The 21,541-nt window shown below is 57.7% G+C and overlaps 1 protein-coding gene across 7 annotated transcripts in view; it reads right to left on the reverse strand.

Moving 5' to 3' along the window:
• Positions 1-21,541, reverse strand: part of SLC12A7 (solute carrier family 12 member 7) — a 114,150-nt gene that overhangs the window by 62,199 nt on the left and 30,410 nt on the right. For 6 of the 7 annotated variants that reach the window (XM_049860042.1, XM_049859994.1, XM_049860026.1 and 3 more), the window contains exon 1: positions 10,257-10,476. The exons of the other annotated variant lie outside the window; for it this stretch is intronic. In XM_049860042.1, the coding sequence (XP_049715999.1) occupies positions 10,257-10,410 (154 nt within the window). In that variant the 5' untranslated portion in view covers positions 10,411-10,476. Of the gene's footprint in view, positions 1-10,256; positions 10,477-21,541 lie in introns of those variants that run through there. 7 annotated transcript variants of the gene reach the window in all.

Consider the following 21,541-nt stretch of genomic DNA (forward strand, 5'->3'; position numbering starts at 1 on the left):
TGGAGGACAATGTAGAGCCTTCCAGAGACTGGGGCCTCGGGAGGATTGAGGCAAGGCCCCTGGTGCTGTAGGGAACTGCAACACAACAAGCTCCGGCCATCGGCACAAAGCCCCGACCATCGGCACAAAGCCCTGGCCATCGACACAAAACCCCGGCCGTCGGCACAAAGCCCTGATCAACAGCAAAGCCCCGGCCGTCGGCACAAAGCCCTGATCAACAGCAAAGCCCCGGCCGTCGGCACAAAGCCCCGGCTATCGGCACAAAGCCCTGATCAACAGCAAAGCCCCGGCCATCGGCACAAAGCCCCGGCCATCGGCACAAAGCCTCGATCAACAGCAAAGCCCCGGCCATCGGCACAAAACCCCGGCCATCGGCACAAAGCCCCGACCGTCGGCACAAAGCCCTGATCGACAGCAAAGCCCCAGCCGTTGGCACAAAGCCCTGACCATTAACACAAGCCCCTGACCATCAGCAAAGCCCTGACCACCAGCGTATGTCTGAACCACCTGAGCCATGGTCTCCTGCCCCCTGGCTCTGCATTCCAAGCTCATCACCTGTGCCAGCAACTCAGAAGGCACTGGAGCTCTGCTGTTTGTCAGTGTGAGGCAGGTGGGTCAGCTTTCTGAGCAGGAGCTAGAGGCGCAGCTTCCCATGCATCTCCCCACTCTTCAGAGGCGGACCTGCGCTCAACCTCAGCCGGCGGTCCCATCGCCTGAGCTGTCCCCGAGACGGCCACCTGACAGCAACCACGCAGGAGCACAGGGTCGCCTGCACCAGGAAACTGCCATGGAGAAGGGGCACAGAGGCAGGGGAGGAGGCTGATGGCTGCACGCCATAAATGACCCAACACGGGGTCACCACGGGGCAGAGTCTACACCACCGCAGTTAGTACCCAGGTCCCTCCCTGGGAGGCTCAAACTGTATGCTCTCGAACACTGATCCACCCAGCGGCACCTTGGCAGAAAGGCTGGCAATCTGCTTCCGAAAACATCACAGCCAAGAAAATCCTCTGGAGAAACTCTGTTCTGTGACATGCGGGGTCCATAACTCAGAAACGACTTGACAGCAGCAGGTCAGTCCTGGGTCATAACCTAGACTACGCAGCCAGTGAACGGGACCCAAGCTGGTATAAATGACTGAGTACATGAATAATCAGGGGAGGAGAGACGAAGCTCCCCTGCAGAAGACTCCAAGCAATCCATACAGACCCTCAGCTCTCCAGTTTCTCCCAGCCCACAGACAGTGACTTGCTTCCTGAGAGTGCAGTGGACAGGGGGGCACCCCACTCAGCTAGGCAATGGGGGGCACTCCACAGTGGAAAGGCCTGGAGAACCCCACCTCAGCCAGGTGATGGGGGCACCCCCCAGTGGACACCTGGAGGACCCCACCTCAGCCAGGTGATGGGGGACACCTCATAGTGGATACCTGGAGAACCCCACCTCAGCCAGGTGATGGGGGACACCTCACAGTGGAGACCTGGGGGACCCCACCTCAGCCAGGTGATGGGGGCACCCCCCAGTGGACACCTGGAGGACCCCACCTCAGCCAGGTGATGGGGGACACCTCATAGTGGAGACCTGGAGAACCCCACCTCAGCCAGGTGATGGGGGACACCTCACAGTGGAGACCTGGGGGACCCCACCTCAGCCAGGTGATGGGGGCACCCCACAGTGGACACCTGCAGAACCCCACCTCAGCCAGGGGTGATAGGGGACACCTCACAGTAGAGACCTGAAGAACCCCACCTTAGCTAGGCGATGGAGGACACCTCACAGTAGAGACCTGGAGAACCCCACCTCAGCCAGGCAATGGGGCCAACATCGTCAGGAACAGGCCATGCTGACAGCATATTCCCAGATGTGATGTGACAAGAAGGGCACCCCTCACCTGAGGCCATCCTCCCAAAGCCGCAGCCCCCGCCTAACCATGAGGAAAATTGCAGACACACCTCCTACAAATACCTGGCCAGCACCTCTCAAACTGGGCAGCCATCAAAAAATGAGGGCATCTGAGGCCCTGCCACAGCCCAGAGGGGCCTGGGAGACTGACGACTAGATGGGAACGCAGAGTCCTGGATGGGGTCCTGGGACAGGAGAGGGTGTTAGAGGAAACCACAGGCTCTGAGAGAGGATGAGGGCTAGTCAACGACACGGCACGGACTCTGGTTTACCGACTGGGACAAGGGGGCCTCGCTGACGCAACAGTGGACTGGGTGCGGGTAGGGATATGGGAACTGAAACTGTCCTAAAAATACAGTATGTTGACAAACCACGTGGCTGTAAACACAGTGCACAGGGTGTGGCTGGGAGCCACTGTGTGGTCCCCAGTCACCGTGGTCACCAGGAGCGGGGCCTCCAGCCACCTTCCGGCCCCTAAGCACTGCCACTCTGTCTCCATGGTGCTGTCTTTGGCCAGCTTCTCCTCTGGCAGCCTTTGTCCCCTAAACAGCCTGACACGCCTTCACAGCCATTCTGCAGTCTGGGTCCCAGCACTGCCCGGCCCTGCTAGACAAGAACATGACTGCCGCAGAGACGATGGGTTTAAAGACACCCAGAAGAGGTGTTCCCAGGCTGCCAGGGGACCCCATGCCACTGCAGGAAGGCCGCGTCCACGCTCACCTCAAGCCCACCACTTGAGCTGCGGGGGAGGGGGGCACTCACACCATCTGAGGACCAAGTGAGGCGCCCCGCTGCTGGCTGGGACACACATGCTGGGCACACGCTGAACCTGACCACGGGACCGCTGATCCCTGGAGCCCTTGGAAGGCAGGCTTCATGATGTCAGCAAGGGCAGCAGGAAGACCCCTGGGGCGTGTCACGGAGAGAACAGGGCTCGTCCCACACCACTAGGGGAGTCTTTCCCTCACAATCTGGGCACAGGCCACCTCAACCATGTTAATCTCGTTTAAACTCAGACTCATTGGAGTCTAGAAACAAGGAAAGTCCCAAGGGAACATCCCGCCTCTATGTCCAGAGGCCCCGGCACAAACATCAGCAGTAAACAAGGAAGTGGCCCTCAGAAAGTCCCCAGCAAGCCAGGGCAGTATGTCCACCACTGGCCGGAGGAATCCGGAGGCCCACCCTAACATGAGAGGAACCCAGGAGCTGGGCTGCGGGATGTCCTCCCCTGGGACTGCTGTCGGCAGGTCACGTGGCCTGTGCTGTCCTGGCCCTATCCCCTGGACACAAAAGACAGGAATCTCACCCCACACGTCCTGGGAGAACAGAGGCTCACAAGGTGGCTGGGGCAGGTGCCCACGATGGAGCCCACGCTGGGGGCAAATGTAGGGTGGGGTAGGGCTATGGGGCACACGCCTGCCCACCCACCCAGACTAGGGGCATCTGGGACCCCCCACCCATGGGACCAGCTCATGTCACTGACACAGGCAGAATCAGAGCTGTGGCCAAGGCCCCATAAAGGGAGGGAAACCCAAGAACCAGGCACTCACTCGTGACGCCACTCAATCTCTCCCTCGAGGCCAAGGGGAGCCTGAGCTGCAGCTGGCTGGAGATAAGACAGGGCCCTGTGTCTGCGGCCACAAAGAGAGACTTCAAGAAACCCAAGTGAAGACCGCTCATAGGGTCACGTCACTCTGAAGGCGACGCTCAGGCGAGGTGAGGTCACCCAGACCTGAAACTGGGTCAGGGGTCAGCTGCCAGTGCCTGCAGAACACGCCACACAGCAAGGCTCCCACGGGCTCCCATCACCGAGTCCCCTCATGTCGCACATGCGCATCAGTCCCTGCTGTTGGCTGGTGTTAACATGCAAGTGTGTGTACGGACCAGTGTGCACGTGTGCGGGTGTGTATACGGACCACTGTGTGTGTGTGTGTACGGACCAGTGTGCACGTGTGTGGGTGTATGTACGGACCAGTGTGCATGTGTGTGGGTGTGTGTACTGACCAGTGTGCATGTGTGTGTATGCTGACAAGTGTGCATGTGTGTGCTGACCAGAGTGCATGTATGCAGGTGTGTGCTGACCAGTGCGCATGCGTGTGCTGACCAGTGTGCGTGTGTGCAGGTGTGTATGCTGACGAGTATGCATGTGTGTGCTGACCAGTGTGCATATATGCAGGTGTGCATGCTGATGAGTGTGCATGTGTATGCTGACCAGTGTGCATGTATGCAGCTGTGCGTGCTGACAAGAGTACGGCAGAAGCACCTGCCCATCTGTGCACGCCAGGACAGAGCCACACACTCCAGGATGGAGCCTGTCCCGGCACAGCTCCAGCACCAAGCCTGCCTGCCCCCTCCTAAATACCAACACAGACGCAACTGACATGCAGGGGCCCCTCGGCAACAGGTGCTTTGTGCGGGATCCTCTTGAAGACCCCCAAAGCATGGGAGTTTAACAGCCGACTCCCAGTGGAGCACCACCCCCTCACACAGGACTCACCCAGCTCTCCCTGCCCGCCCTGACTGCTTCCTTCCAACAGAAACTGCCCGAGAGAGGAAGCCATACCAGGCGGGCGGGAGGCCACGTGGCCACGTCTCCGCAGGCACCCTGAGGCCCCAGCCGCACGAATCACAGCGTCACCATATCACAGGGCCACGGCCACACTGCCCTGGCCATGGGAACCCAGCCCATAGGACCACTCACCAGCGCTCTGTGCCTGGGGCTCAAGGTCACGTGCAACACCAGAGGCCATGGACAGGGGGCCCAGGCTCGGAATGGCTGGCAGCCAGGGCCACATGCTCCAGGAGGTTTGGGCTTATCAGCGCAGACCAGGCCCCTTCTCCTGTGGAGTCCCCCCATCACAAAGGAACAGTGTTAACTCTTTCAGTTCTTCTCTCTGGCCCATAGCCCTGTCCGGTCTCTGAGACAGGAGACAAGCCTCCTCACACCATCCCTGCAGGGGACACAGCCAGCTCGCCCAGGTCCCTCCCCACAGTCCACAGACCAGCCCCGCCCTACTGCCCCAGATGGACACTGCAGCTTGACCCCAGTGGGCTCAGGGATGGTCACCACAGCTCGGCTTTGCTGAGACCCTGGACAGTCAACACAGCCCCCCACCCACTGGGGCCCAAGGACTTCGTGGAGCTCCCTCTTGAGGCCCCCAGGCACCTCCTCGCCCCCCAGTGACAGCCCATTCCCAACCCCGGTGCTGACCAACCACTTCTAGGAGCCTCCATCACAAGCTCAGCTAACCGCGCACACAGAGATAAAATGTGTCATTCAGGGTCAGTTACATGGAGACAAAGACCCAGAACTCAGTGGAGCCCATGCAGGGAGGTCAGTGCCACAGGGCAGGGTAGTCTGGAGCTAGAAGGCATGTGTGACCTCATCCAGCACCACGTGCCCACCTCCACATGGGCCAGACATCCTCAGAGGTCCTGCCTTTCCCGCCCCTACCAGATACTGGATCCCATGGTAGCCAGAACCAACCAGGCGCGGAGGTGGGGGGGATGCAGCAATGACTTCAGCAGGCCCCCGTCTCCCAGCCACGGAGCTGACAGCACAGGTGAGTGGCCGCACCAGGTCCTTGCCACCACCTCCCCGTGAGAGCCCAGGGGGCAGAGGACCCCACGGTACCAGCCACTGGCCCAACCACCACCCAGTGGCCCCATCGCATCACGCCTGTCTTGGGCCCAGGTCACCATACAAGCCTCGGTGTTTCACAATCAGGAGGAGAGGGGTCTGCAGACAGCTCCGCCCTCATTCACACTGCCGAGGCTGGCAACATGCAGGGCATGGGCCGAGAGGTGCACCCCCCCAAGCCACAGTCCTGCCTTCCAGAGCTTGGAGGACCCCAGGTCAAGTTGGGGAGGCTAGGTCTGAGAAACTGGTGGTCGGATGGCCAGTGGCATCTGCTTGGGACTCCAGGGGCACTGCTGCCTGGGCCAGACCATCGCCGCTGCCCAGCCAGAGCCCCAGGGCTGCGTGACCACCACTGCCTGGGTCAGCCTCACAGCCTTCCCACAGGCACCTCCCATCCACCCGTCTTCCAGAAGACCCCATGGAGCTGGGCACAGGAGGAACTGGCTCCCTGCCCTGATCAAAGGGCCCATGAGCTGGGAAAGGGGTTTCAGACCCAGAACAATGATAGGCCCATCACGTCCTCCACCGCCACAGAGGATGCAGGAACCTTCCTCATGAGGAGGGGGCACCCCAGTACCCCAATGTTGTGTGGCCACCTGCGGGCGACTGGCAAGCTCTCTCTGAATCCCCCAGTACATGTATATGTGCACACACACATTATATGCATACATGTGCACTCACACACACACAGATGTATGTATGCATGTGTATGGGTGCACATCACACACATACACGTGCACATACGTGCAAACATGCACATACATGTGTTCACACAACCATGCATACATGCACATGCACATGCATGTGCTCACACAAGCATGTGCATGTGTGCATGCATACATACGCGCATGTACTTGTACACATGCACCCTCACAGCTGCACACACATGAACGTGTATGCACACACATGAACCTGTATGCACACACAGGCTCAGCAAGACCATCTAAACTCATCACGTGATGTGTAACCAGAGGAGCTGCCCCCGAGGACAGCAGGGACCCTGAGGGGTGCAGGAGAAGCTAGACGGGGCCTGGGGTCCCAGCTCACAGTGGCCTCAACCCTGCTCTCTGGTGCCTTTGAAATCTGAACTTGGTGCACCCCATGCATATCCTGTGACCCCCTCTCCCTCAACATGCACTGAAACCTTCCTAATTGACCTCCAGGATCCTAGCCTCTGCAGAGGGCAGGTCAAACAGGAGCAGCCAGGAGCCCGAGAGCCTACGTGCAGCGCCTGCCCTGCCTCCAGGGTCTTTTGCACCTGGATGACGTGATATGTCCTTTTCCTCCCAAAACCTGTGATCGGAGCTGTCCTCTCCACGTCCTTACTCCGTGGACACAGCTAGGTGATGCTTCCCTTGTCTCAGTTCTTAATGACACTGCTCCCTGGGACCCCGGGCCCCAGCAGTGTCCCCGAGATGAGCCCAAGAGCAGTGCCACCCTGTCCGAGCCCCCACGCCTGCGGTAAGCTCGCTGGGGTCTGTGGCCCAAGTCAGGGTTCCCGCAGCCCCCTGCCTGCTCGAGCTGTGGCCCCCTACCCAGCCTGCTCCTGCACACCCACCAGGGACAAAGTGACGCCCCCCGGGAATGTCTGTCAGCTCGTCTGGAGACACAGGTCATCAACACGTGCTAAACCACAGGCACCAAATCAGAGCAGGAATGAGCTGCCTCTGAAAAGAGGAACAGAGTCAGAAGGACAGCAGCCCGTCAAGAGGAGCTGAAAGGCAACTCATGGCAAGTTCCATGCGAGGAACAAAGGGTCACAGTGGAGCAGCGGGCAAGGGACCAGGGACAGCCTGGGTCCAGGTGACAGCAACTGCCGCCCATCAAACCTCTCCCAGGGGCATGGGTCCTCCAAACAGTGGTGGGCCTGGGCCGGAAAGCAGTACCTTCAGACACAAGGATCGCGGGGCAGAGGGGACAGGCCGGCCCTCCCCCCAGTCCTTGTGTGGTTTCATGTAAGACTGCCCAAGGCCTCCAGGCACCACCCCACGACCTGGGGGACGAATACCCTGACCACAGTGCAGGAAGAGTGAGGCTAACCCAGGTCAGCTAGCCTGTGCTCTGAAGTCAAAACCATCCACACATGCAACATAATTGTCTTCCTCACCTCCCCCTTTCTGTAAAGCAGGTCCACCTGCTGAAGGCAGTTTATACACTTAGAACGTATCAGGGAGCAGGCAGAAATAGAACGAGCCTGTCCTTCGTGGGGAAATGAGAAACTTCTTCACATCAAAACAAGTCTTCCACACCAGAAATGCTGAAGGCGTGATGGCCCGGGGTGGGTGAAGGGAACCCAGCTCCCCAGCCCCCAGTAAAGACAACCTCCAGTCATTCAGAGAGCACATCACTGGCGCCCCAGGCCCCCAGGGAGAGTGGCGGGAAAGCCCATCCCTGAGTCGTCTGAGGGGTAAGCTAAGATGCACAAATCAACATTCACCTTGGCCTTGCCCTTCCTGCCGATCAATTTCCACTGCTTTGGGAGGAAAGGGGAAACCGCCAAGGCAGGCCCAGGCACTCAAGGAGGCACACACACGGTGCCCGGGGTCACAGGCACAGCCCGCCATGCAGAGCCAGGACCCCATGGCAGGGACAGCTCAAGGTTAGTGCTCAGCCAGCATCATGCTGCCCAGTCACAGTGCCCTTGAGGCCCCCATGGCAAGGGCTGGAGAACCCACTGTGTGTGATCGCAGCCTCCCGTGGAGACCCTTGCACTGAAAACAGGGAGGGCTCTGGGGAGGGCTCCGCTAACGGGCACTCCAGTACCTTCCAGCTCCAGGTCGTGGAGGGACCTTGCCACGCCACCACCAGTCCGGGCAAACCCGAGGGCTGCCTCGATAAGCTCTGGTCAGCCTGGGGTGGGCCTCACAGGGGCGCCTGCCCCTCTGGCTGTCCCATCCTCCCCACACCACGTGAGAAGGAGCATCTTGGCCTCACCCCAGAGGCTGTGAGTGGCCCAGGTGCTTCTGAGGACCCCTGGGCTAGGGTTTCCCAAACTCACTTTACCCACAACATCTCTGAGAGGAAGGCCTCCCAGGTCCCAGCGACCCAGGCTCCCAGAGGGTTCAGCTGATCCGCAATAGAGTCAGGAATCTATTTCAGTGCGGCCAGATTTTCTGGGTCAGGTGGTATGGAAACTGGCCCTCGAATGCTCACCATGAACCTCTGTGCAATGCGGACCCCACACAACATGGACCTCAGCCTATCCTGGGTGGGAGCTGAGGAGACTGAGGCTGAGAAGGCAGACCCTCTCAGAAAGAGGGAGGACAGGCCAAGGCACCAACCTGCCCTTGGAAGTCATAGCCCTCCTCGCCCTGGCCACAGTGCTCAGCTGGCCAGCTGCCCACCGTCTGAGGCCCAGCACTGCTTCTGAGCTTGGTGGCTCCAGAGAGAGGAAGAGCGGGCAGGAGGAAACAGTCTCCAGCTGAAGACCGGTAGCAAGCTAACCAGCTGCCTAAGGCGGAGCAACAGGCAGGAGGCTGGGCCTGGACAGGTGCCCCCAGGCTCCTCTAGGAACCACAACCAGGCTGCACCACTGAGCAGATGACAAGGTGCTGGCTCTGCTGCCTCAGTTTACCTGTGCAAAACACTCTTGTTGGTGGCCTGTCCCTGACCATCCAAGGAGAGGGGAGAGTCCCACCTGCCACCTTCATGTGCAGGAAAGCCGGGCTGACCCCTCACCCACAGGAAGGGACGCCAAAAGGGGCATTCTCACCAGCGTTCCCAGTCTCCCTGAACTGCCCACAGGTGTCCTTGGCTCTGCCTGCGAGGGCCACAGGCTACAACGACCTGCACCCCTGCTTCAGAAGGACCCATCACCTGTGACCCTGCCCCCTTCCTGTCATGCTGGGGCCGGGAGCCACACAGGCAGTGTCCAAGTGTCCTCTGGGCACCCCAGTGCAATGCAGGGTGGCTACGTTTCATTATCTGGAAGTCCCTCCTCCACGCACCCCACGCTAACCTACCACGCTCATGTACCCTGCCAGGAAGGGCCCTCAGCACCCTGAACAGCACAGAGAACAAGCAGCTCGTGCAGGGACCCACCCACCAACAAAGGAAGACTGGGATGGGGGATGGAGGAATGGGCCCCCGAGGCCCACTGCACCCGACCCTGCCCTGGGGCTGTCGTTCTGTGTAAGCCTGGAGGGTCAGACTGTCCAAGGTCAGGCCATGGGGAATGGGACTCCAGCCAGCGCTTATCGGGCCCTTTGCTCACTGCAGAGGACAGAGCTCAGGCCCCCTGGGAGGAAACAGGAAGAGCCGGCAAGGGTCTCCGCGGCGCCCCACCGGGGGGGTGCTTATGGGCGGTAGAGCCCCCTCACCTGGGGAGTCTCTACAGCTGCCCCCCAACGTGCGTCACAGACCCTCCCCCACACCGAGTCGTGCCACAGAAAGTGCCCCTGGGGGTCGCCCATCGCGCAGAGGCTGGGTGCGGCAGAGGGGAGCGAGAGGAGGAGCCCACAACCGTTGAGGGGCACTACTGGGGGGGCCCGTGCCGGCAGGGGGTGCAGGGGAGAGGGCTGGGAGGTGGGGGGCCTTCAGGAGTCCCGGGTGGAGGGAAACTACGGGGGAGGAGCAGGGGGAAGCGAGGAGAACCGACGGGGGGAGACTGGAAGTGAAGGGACGGGAGCCAGCAGCCCCGCAGCGCCCCTCGCCGCCTCGCCCCCCTCGGTCCGCCCCGCCTGCGTCTGCAGGTGCGCCCCCCGCCGCCAGCGCTCACCCGGGCCGGGGCTCGGGCAGTCGGGCTCGGGCCCCGCGCGGCCCTCGGGGCAGCCCTGCGCCTCCGGCTGCCCGGCCGCCTGGTCCCCGCCGTCCTGGGCCTGCGCCGCGTCGGCCCGCGCCTCCACCGGCACCACGGTGAAGTTGGTGGGCATGGCGGTCGCCGGCGCCTCTGCGCTCCCGTCCGCCGGCCCGCGCGCGCGACCGCTCCCGGGGCCCCGGTGACCCCGCCCCGGACGGCGACCCGCCCCCAGACCCGCCCCCGGGTCGACCCCGCCCGCAGGCCGGCCCCGCCTCCCGCTCCGGACAGATCCCGGAAAGACCCCGCCCCCGCCCGGACCAACCGACCCCGCCCGGGTCCAGGTGACGCACCTGCCCACCGCCAGCCCTGCGTCCCCAGGAAAGTTTCCCCGGCCGCGCTGAGCCTCCCGGCCCCCAGGCCTGCGCGAGCGGGACCCCCCATCCCAGCCTGGCCCCGCTGCGGGGAGTCGACCCCACAGTGCCCCCTTTCCTGCACTGCCCGTCCCCCTCTCGTCAGGGCAGTCCCCCTCCCCCTGCGTTGTCACTCACCCCGCAGGAGGCATCACCCACCCCCCACACACACACACACTTCCCACCCCTGTGCAGAGGGCGCCGCGTTCCCGCACTATCCGAGGCCCACCCCGCGGGGCAGTAACCCCCGTCCTCACCCACGGTCCAACGGGCCAGCGAAGGAGAGGGGAGAGGAGCGCCTGAACACTTGTTCACAGGGAACATAAGCCGGCACCAAGTCCTGGGCTGTTACTTGACCAGGGCACTGTCTGGGGCAGCCCATGCCAGATAGGCGCAGACACCCCCAGGCTGTGGACCTGACACCCTGGGAATGATCAGGGCCTTCATTAGAGAAGGCAAGGGATGCTCAGCCGGGGGACTCAGGTGTGGCTCCTGTCTTCACCAGCCTGGTGGGTCCCCTAAGGAATAACACAAAGGACTAGGGGCAGCCACATGTCCACCAACAAAGAATTGGTCTAAAAAGTTAACCTAAAGCCACACAGAGTCACCCCAAAACCGTTTTGCAACCATAAGGTAGAAACTAGGTGTTGTGAGCCAGAATGGCCACAATATATCACAAAGTGAAAAACAAAAACTGAATGGCCTAATCCTATTTAAAAAAGCGTGTGTGTTTCTATAGGCTGAGGAGGCGGCTGGGGGTCTGAGTTCCTCTGGGCTGTGGGAAATCAGGGCTCCTCTTTTTCTGTGCACTGTAAACACCAATCTCAGAAAGCCTATTTCCAAGGAGAGACAAGAGAATAGCCTTAGGGTGGCCAGTTCCACCCTCTGTCCCTGCTGGGAGAAAGCAGGTGTTACAGAAGCCAGAGGCCTGGGCAGCTCTGGAAAGTTCCCTGGCCCCGCCCCTCACCCACACCCCAACACCAGCCAGCTGCAGAAGTTCATCCACACTCTTGCCCCCACCTTCCCCCTCCACCTCCCACCATGGCAGGGTTGGGTGTGGACAGGGACAGGAGTGGCCAGTGGGTGCTCAAGAGGGTCTGTCATGAAGGTAGGGGCCGAAGGCGGTTCTGGTGGTCTTCAGCCGCCTCTCCAGGGTCAGCAGGGATGGAAGAAGTGGGAAAGCCCCCCGCACACACACACACCTAGGATAAAACTGTTTTCCTGTGCTCTTCCCAGGGAGAGACTGGCTTTGTTGACATGATCAGAGCATTGCTCTGGGTAACCAAGGAGTGTGGGTGCTGGGGGGCGGAATTTATTACCCTGGTTGCCACATGGAGAGCTGGGGAGGTGCATCTGTGAACTCAGCACTGACGGCCAGGGCTGGCCTGGATGGTCCAGGGCCCGGTCTCCGCTTCACCCAGTTGTGTTGTAACCACAGGAGATCATCCGTGGGCCCAACCCCTTCATTTTACAGGTAAGAAAACTGAGGCCCAGGAGATACAGGTCACTTGGCAGGTGTTATGGATTGAAAAAGAGGAAGACCCTCAAGGAGATGGATTGACACAGTGGCTGCGACAATGGTCTAAAACACAGCAATGAGTGTGAGGATGGCTCAGGACCAGGCAGTGTTTCATCCTGTTGTGTGTAGGGTCGCTATGAGTCAGAACTGACTTTTTTTTTTTTTTTTTAACAAAAACAGCATGAATTGTGTCCCCCCAAAGTACATGTTGAAATCCCAATCCCTCTCCGTGTGCATGTGGCCCGGTTGGGAAACAGAGTTCTCTTTTGTTACGTTAATGAGGTCCTCGGAATGGCTCCTTATAAAGTGAGCAGAATAGCCACACAGAGAGACAGGCTGTCAAGGGGAAGTTAGATGCTATGTGAAAGCATCCCCAGGACTGCAGATGAGGAGGGACTGTCCCCTAGAACCAGTGCCCTGGTTTGGACATCTAGCCTCCAGAACTGTGAGACAATGAATTCTTGTCCTTCAGAGCCACCCACTCCTGGTATTTGTGTTTCAGCAGCCCTCGGGAACGAAGGCAGCAGTTGAGAGCTTTGTCCGGCTCTCAACAGGGAAGTCCACCTTCTCAGCCGTACAAAACCTTCCTGTTGACAACAACCAAAGACTGTGCTCGGTCCTCCAACCTTTCAGGTGTAAGAGCCAGCTGTGTACTGTTCGGGGGCACTGAGTGTCTGTTAAGGGTGATAGAAAAACCTGGAAAGGAATAGTGGCTGTGCTTGCCTAGCATGGGGAATGTCACTGAGTCGCACAAGTGAAGAATGTTCAAATGGCAAATGTCTTATTATATAGATACTTGTCGTTAGTTCCTGTCTTTTCCAACTCATGGCTACCACAATTTAAAAAAAAAAAAAAATCAGTTGTTGTGCTCATGCAAATTGTAGATGAGACCTGGGGTGGGAGCAGAGCTGCTTGTTTTTCTAAGTTTAGTGAGTTATTATAAGATCAACACCCTGTAACCACTGTCTCTCAAAAGCAAGAGCTGCCAGCCCCCAGAAACCCCAGCATGAGCCCAGACCCAGTCCCAGCCCCACTCCTCCCCCCAAAAGCAACGCTTCTTCTGACACATACAACCACTTCCTTCCATTTCTTTATGTTTTTTTCCATCCGGAGTACACCCATATACACCATAGCTGGGGTTTTGCCCATTTTTCAATGTCATGTCTTCTCCATCTCTTTATCTACAGCCTCCCCTCAACCCTTCCTCTCCTTTACAAGGTATCTGCAGCCTCCTGGGGCCTATTTGGATACAATCTATCTGTTGCAGGATGGAGCCTCCAAGGCTCTGGATACAGGCTCCCACGCTCTGGGTTTGCTGATGCCAAGCTCCTGCCAGCAGAGCATACTCCTCCTGCCTGTTTCCTGGGAACGGGCACCTGGAGCCAGAAGCCTGATGGGGTTCAGGCTCAGTTGTCACAACACTCTTAGGGGTGGTGTGTTCTTTCAATGGGATGCAAACATCTGGTTGCCACTCTTTTTGTGATATTAGCAGCCGTTAGTGCTCATGTCTAGATTTATTGATTCAGCCAAAGATGTAGAGTTGACCCTGGCTCACAATGATCCCATGTGTGTCAGAGTAGAGCTATGCTCCCGGGGTTTTCAATGGCTGATTTTTAGGAGATCAGCAGACCTTTCTTCTAAGGCACCTCTGGGTGGACTCAAACCGCCAACCTTCCCAGTTAGCAGCCAAGCTTGTTAACTGTTTCCACAACCAGGGGCTCCTTATCAATTCATCAGGGTGTGCAAAATAGTGGTTTCCTAAGGCATCATTTGCCTGCCATTAACTCACTGGAGTAATTTTCCATGGGCAGCTTCCTTGCCCAGAGTTTGGCTACTGAAGGTGCACTTCCTGCAGGTAAACCCTTGCTGCATCTCCCTTGCCCAGTGCTGTTGATTCCAACTCATAGGGACCCTGCAGAACAGAGCAGAACTGCCCATAGGGTTTCCAAGGCTGTAAATCTTTACGGAAACTGACTGCCACATCTTTCTCCTGTGGAGGGAGTGGCTGGTAAGTTCAAACTACCAGCCTTTCAGTTAGCAGCCAAGAGCTTAACCACCATGCCACCAAGGCTCCTCCTGCATCTCCCTGACTGAGCCGTTTTCAAGGTAGCAAATCGGTTTGCTATCATGCTCCAAAGGTTTTTTAAATGTCCTTATAAGCTGGTGGACTTAAACAGATGTGGTGGGCTTCAATCAGTGCCGTCATCATCCTTTTGGAAGTTAGTTGTCAACTGAGCCCCACGCCCTCAACAGACCCTTGTCAGCTCCAACAGCAGCTCTGCGGTGTGGCACCACACGCTGGGCAAGCTGGGCGCTGGGGTGGCCAGTGGACACAGTCACCGCTCCGCAGGCAGATTCGCCCATGGCCCCTGCTGCACTCCGCCACTCTGAAGTGGAAGTTCCAGTCACACTAGCAGGACGGCTGGAGGACATGTGTGCCCACTAGGGCCTTCTCCTCTGAGTCACAGACATACCGCCTTGGGGTCCTCCATTCCGCACGGGCCTTGGAGGGATGACCCTTCTCCTGAGTCCTCGGGACTAGATGTTCAGTGAATGTGCACACAGGGTTGCCAGGCCTTCAGGGCGTCAGGAAGCCGGCAAAGGGAGTGGCTACACTGTTCTTGGTGTGAACGTGTTTCTGGCATTGGGGCAGCAGGGAAGGGGCCGTGCTGGAAGGGGCACTGGAAACATCTTTCTGAAAGCTCCCTGGTTTGTCCTCAGGCAGCCCAGCCAGCCTGGGAAAGGGAAGAGGACTCTGTTGCTGGACCCCATGACCCTGAGTGAGGAGGAGAGGTGGGGGGAGGAAAGGAGGAGGAAGAGGAAGAGGGAAGAGAGGGAGGAAAGGGGAGGAGGGGAGAAGAAGCCAGGAGAAAGGGGGAGAGAGGAAGAGGAGGGAAGAAAGAGGAAGGGGAAAGGAGGAGGAGGGGAGGAGAAGCCCATGAGGGGTAGGGGAAGAGGAAGGGGAGTGAAGAAGGAAAGAGGAAGGGAAGAAGGAGCGGGGGAGGGAGGGGTAAGGGAAGTTAGTTACCCAGGGCTAATGTTATTATAAAATGAAGGTGCGGTGGCCTCTCCGGGCAGGATGGGGTGGAGGACAGCAGGGCACAGGCCCTTCACCTCCGTGAGCTGATCTGTCTGGGCCTCTGCCACCCTGCAGGTCCCGGGCAACCTCCCCCCCATCTGAGGTGGGGGCTCTGGGAGACTCTCAGAGAAGACTGCCCAGGGACAGCACCGAAGGTCCCTGCCACCACCTGAAGCAAATCAGCAAGGGGTACAGCAGAAGGGATGGCAGGCATCTCCCAGGTTCTCCCCCCACAGGCCGTCTGTCCTGGGGGCACCTCCCTCTGAGGACAGCCGGACAGGCCACCTCTCCAGGATTTGAAGAGGTTGTCGGAAGAACAAGCAAACAGAAACCTGGATGAAAGGGCTAGAGAGACGTGATGACAGCACGCCAGCACTCCCCAACGGGCATGCATCCCTGAATCAGAAGAAAACTGAAGCAGCGCAGGTCCCCCCTTTCCTCTGAAGTCTGCACCATCCACACAGCGTATTAGCCTTCTAGTTCTGGCTTTGACTCCCCAGTCACTTCTTTCCAAATAAAGCTTTGACAGATGTTCACGGTGCAGCCCAGTAAGAAAGCGCAGGGTCCAGAGCAACTTGGCCTGGCCCTCAGAGTCCAGACCCCAAGGCTGGGCTTACGGCTGCCACGGCCCCTTCCAGGCACAGCGGTGAGTGAGGCCACCGACTCACTCAGTTCATACAAATCTGAGAGTGGACAGTAAGCCAGGCAACCCAGTGAGGATGCCAGCCCAGCCCTGGCAACATGCAGAAAAGGGGTTCAGGTGGGTGTCAGAGCTGTATTAGGGACCAGACAAACCCCAGAGAAGCCAGGAGGAGGCTGGGCAGGGTGCTGGGCCCCTCTCCCCCACATGGCCTGGGGCTCTGGGGGGCCTGAGCCCTGGGACAAGCTGGGCCCCTCTCCCCCACATAGCCTGGGGGGCCTGAACCCTGAGACAGGCTTGGCAGAGCTGGGAGGTGCCCCTCCTGCCCCTGAATGGTTCTGGTGATGTTGGCCAGGCCGGGGACCTCAGAGCCCTGCATACAAGACCAGCAGGAAGCTCCACAGGGATATGTAAAACCCCAAGTCTTCCCTGGGGGGCACAGCCTCTGCCAGGGTGGGAGGGTCAGGTGGGCTGGGACCCTGAGCCCCTTGAACAACAGAGATAAGAAGACCTCTACATTGAGAAATCTTTTAGAGCAACCTGGGAACATCATGGAGAACTTTCTAGAAGCTTACAGAGAAGTAAGACAGGCCACCTCCAAGGAACAGCAACCAGACCGACCGAGTAGAACGTTCCATGGCAGAAATGGGCTCAAGAAGCAGCTGGGGTGTTGTCACAAGAAATGCTGAAGGAAAATAAAGTGAACTTGAAAAAACTACCAGTTAAAATGAGGGCCAAGTCAAGCTATTCTTGGGCATGAAGATGAAACGGGTCCAGGAGAAGGACAAAATACAGCTCAAAGGCCAGAAAAGCCTTAGCCAGGCCTATGGTGAACTGAGGGACTCAAGCAACACCAAACTGCTGTCCTTAAAGCGACTGAGCTAAAACCCAAAGATATCAACCTTATTTTTGTTTGTTTTGCCAAGGTGGGAAAGAGGACTTGCTTACAGGAAGACAGGGCTAGATGAGCCTGGAAGCCCACGGGCAGGTCTTCGGGCATAGCTAGAAGCAGCCACCTCCCTCCCAGCCTGGGAGGGAGATGGCTGCCCTTGGGTGATCACAGGCAACCATTTAAACAACCATTTAAAAAAAGATAAGGAACCTGCACAGTTACCAGTGACAAGCACAGGAGACCTTCCTGAGTATGAGGGGATGTTCTGGTGACTGCATTTGGGGGGGAGGGGCTGCCATGCAGGGAACAGGGACTCAGCATTGAACAATTTATCGAGGCACAAGGACCCTGACTCACTTCTGAACACCAAAGTCTGCTGCAGAAAAATTCAGTCTACCGAACACAGAACCTCTTACATGTGACAGCACACACAGGGTTAAGTAAGTACGACTTGGGGAATCCTAGGGTGTTCTCTTACCTGGACTACCTAGGATGTCATGGGAGCATGGAGGAGGCACCCAGGCAGCAGGGGCAGTGATTTGAAAGCATGCAGGGGGCCTGGGACTCAGCTGTAGGTTAAAGGTTCTGGACCCTTTTTCCTGAACCCTGCCTACCTCCTCTGGGATAGGTTTCCCGCCCAGCTTGCTGAGCTTGGGAGCCCACGGGAGGCCACGGGACCGTGGCTGAAGCCCCGACGCCCACCTGTGGGGGCTCCACAGCCTCCCCCAGATGCCCCCAAGGAGACAGCCCAGGAGTGCATGCTTCTGCTTGGCGATGCAGGAGGGGGTGTATTTAGCCCCTTTGGAAATGCCTGAAGTCACCCTAGCCACCAGCGAGGGCTCTCCATCCACTTCTGTCCATGCATGGCCACCACACAGCCATCCCAGGGGTTGTGCATGGCCTCCCGCTGGCGATAGTGTCCCAGGGCAGGCCCTGAGGAACAGCCCTGACCATCAGGGCAAAGCTTAGAGAAACCTGGGTAATCAGCCACCACGCCGCCAAGTACTCCCCACCACACAGCCCCATGGGTGTCTGTACCCTCCCCACGCTCTCATCCTCTCCCCTCCTCATACTTATCCCCCACTCCTCCACCTTCCTGCCAACCCCGCACTCCCACCTCCCTTGGCTCCTACCCACCCCGACCCTGGCTCAAGAAGACTCAGTGTGGAGGCAGCTCAGGAAGCCCCCCACCCCAGGCTACATTTCTGGGTGTAGGCTAGGAGCACCCTGCTCTCTCTTGGCCTTCTCACCAGAGTTTCAGGGATCAGCCAGCCAGGCTGCCCTGTTGTGGTGGGTGGGGGGGGGGCAGCAGGGAGTGGAGTGGCTGGCTTTGGGCAGGGCCTGACATCCCTCAGGCCTCACTGATCTTTGCACTTGGTTCCTTCTCCAGAATCCTGTTCACCAGCCTAATGTATACCAGGTTTTTCCCAGCCACTCAGGCCCCCAAAGAAGGTTCAGAAGTAACCCTCAGATTTCAGTGAAGTTCTGGTGCCTACAGGGGCCTTTCTGCCCAGCTGATGGACGGCTGGGTCCCCTGTTTCTCCCTCAGAATGCAGCAGAGCCCACCTGGGGCTGAGGTGAGCCCAGCCCAAACCAGCAGGCCCAGCCCAGACCTCCGTGAGTGGCCCCCCAGCTAGGCGGTGCCTGGTATGAGTAAAATACCCACCACCACCATCACCTCCACCAACACTATCATCGCCACCAGCATCATCACTGCCACCACCATCACCCCTAGCATCATCATCATCATCACCTCCACCATCATCACCACCACCACCACCATCACCTCCACCAACATTGTCAGCATCACCACCATCATCACCACTACCACCACCATCACAATTATCATCACCATCACCACCTCCACCATCACCACCACCATCATCACCACCTCCACCATCACCACCTCCACCATCACCACCACCATCACCACCACAACCACCACCACAACCACCACCACAAAAACCACCACCACCACCATCACCACCACCATCATCACCACCTCCACCATCACCACCACCATCATCACCACCTCCACCATCACCACCACCATCATCACCACCTCCATCATCACCACCGCCATCACCACCATCACCACCAGGAGCTGTCTAGTAGATCGTGACTCATGGCGGCCCTCTATCTCAGAGTAGAGGTTTGCTCCATGGGATTTTCAATGGCTGATTTTTCAGAAGTAGATTGCTAGGCCTTGCTTCCAAGGTGCAAGGACTCGAAACTCCAACACTTTGGTTAGAAGCTGAACACATTCACTGTTTGTACCACCCAGATCACACTCAGAAAATAATGGCTGCCTCAAAAAGCACTGTTAGTAAAAGATAAACGAGAATAACAACAACAAAATAAACTGGTAAACTGCTCTTAATTAAAACTAAATACTTCAGTTTGTCAAAAGATATTTGCTGCATTTATAACTACCACAGGCCTTGTATTCCAGTGTCTCAACCCCATCCTACAAATCAACAAGAAAAAGCTAAAACCAGGAGAAAGGGTGCAGACTCTTCACGGAGCAGGCTGTCCAGGTGCGGCTCACACAATCCTGCATCCACCAGGCGCACCTGAAAAGCACAGGAGACACTGCTAAACACCAGCCAGAGCACCTGCAAGTAACCAGCTGGAAAGACAGCACCAAGGGTGCTGGTGAGGATGTGGAGCCACCGGAACGCCCCTGCTGCTGCTGCTGATGGGTGTGGACGGTGCCTCCACTCTGGAGAAGTTGCCAGGAGCCTCTCAAACTCAGCATGTGTCTCCCTTATGACCCAGTAACTCCCCTCCCAACAAGAATGTTTGTTCAGATGCCAAATACATGCCCAAGAATGTTTCCAGAAGCAGGCTCCTATCAGCCCAGAATGGAACCAACCCAACATCCATCCTGGTGGTGGTTGTTGCTGCTATTGTTAGTTGCTATCTAGTTGGCTCTGATTCATGGCAACCTATGTATAACAAAACAAAATGTTGCCCTGTCCTGTGCCATCGTCATAATCCTCGGCAGATTTTCCACGGTGATGGAAGGAGAGCTGCTCTTCACGGCCATGTGGGCAACCTCACAGACCCAGTGTGGGTGCAAGTACCATGTGATTCTTAGGGCATGAAGTCCAGCCAGTTGGCAGTTACCTGGGGCAGAAGGAGTGCCTGGGGTGTGACTCTGGGGCATTGCAGTGCAGTGAGCTCCTTAATATGACCCTGCTAGCCATAGTCTTTGTGACTCCCACACAAAGATGGGGAGGGACTATGCAAATAAGGCACTTATGGCCCACCAAGGGGATTGGACATCTTGCTGCTGATGCAAATAAGGTGCATGGCACCCATGTGGGGGCTGGTACCATGCAAATGAGGTGGATGAAGCTCTAACGAGGGGACTGGTCAGTTTTGCCATTCCTCTAGGCTTAAAATGAGTCATCCTAGAGGCAGAAAGACCTACCACCAAGAAAGAGGAGCTGGGAGCAAAGCGGGTCCTTTGGTTCCAAGGTTCCTGTGCTGAGAACCTCCTAGACCCAGGAGACAGAGCCGCAACACCAGAGATAGTGAGAAGCTATGGCAGAGAAATGGCAGCAGCAGAACCAGGAGCCTGGCACAAGATGGTATGGTGGGCTTCCCAGCCCACAGAGAGAAGCAGATACAGTGGGTGTGCCAACTCACAATGCAAAGCTCCCCGGCAGAGTGGGATGCTTCCAGGCATTTACTGGCAGAGCTAAAGAGCTCTGTAACTCTTTTCCAAGCAGGGCAGAGGCTGGGCCAAGGGGCCAAGGGGCTGAGGGCCAGAGAGAGACCTGTCTGTAGGCCCAGCTGAGAAGAAGCTGTCCTGATTGAAGAGCTGTATCCTGAGTTGTTCCTGATCCTGAATTGTAACCTATTACTTCTCTCCCACCCACTGCCGTTGAGTTGATTCGGACTCATAGCGACCCTATAGGACAGAGTAGAACTACACCATAGAGTTTCCAAGGAGCACCTGGTGGATTCAAACTGGTGACCTCTTGGTTAGCAGCCATAGCACTTAACCACTACGCCACCAAGTTTTCCTAATAAACCCGATAATCGTGAGTATAGTCGGTGAGTTCTGTGTGGCCATTGCAATGAATTATCCAACCCAACAGAGGGACAGCTGGTATCAGAGTTGGTAAAAAGGCTGGAGAAAGGAGGTGTGTTTGACATCCACCTCATAAAAATCAGCTTTGGGCTTATCTTGATTCTTCTTCCCCCTTGTGAAGTTAGAGGAGGTCAGATGCCCCCACCAGCATGCCATTTTACAAGTGTGAAGCCAAAAGCTGAGCCCAGCAATTAGCCAGGCAGAAGGGGTACCTGGGGTGGGACCAGGCTGGGCTTTGACCTGGAAGGCTAGAGCACACACATACATGTGCACAGAACTCACTCATTTAAAAAACAGCACCCGTCAGAGAAAACAGAAAACAGGCGTGGCTCACAGCACACCTCCAAAACAGTGGAGCCCACGCAGGCTGCCCTGTGCTCCTGCAGCTTGTTTCCCGTTTCGAAGGACGCAGCCGTGTTGGCCTGGCTCCTGGTGCATCTCTGCTGCTCCTGAGTGTCCTGCTGTGTGCCCCACCCCTCGTCTTCCTGGCAGTGGGGGAACCAGGGCTATTTCTATCTTGCTGTCTATAAACACGGAAAGGGCAGCCAGCAGACATTTGTTCAGTCACAAAGTGGTCTGAGCACAAAAGAGTCTAATCTGTAAACGCAGCCCTGACAAAAAG

The sequence above is a fragment of the Elephas maximus genome, chromosome 2, assembly GCF_024166365.1.
Source record: "Elephas maximus indicus isolate mEleMax1 chromosome 2, mEleMax1 primary haplotype, whole genome shotgun sequence".
In the NCBI taxonomy this organism is placed as follows: Eukaryota; Metazoa; Chordata; class Mammalia; order Proboscidea; family Elephantidae; genus Elephas; species Elephas maximus.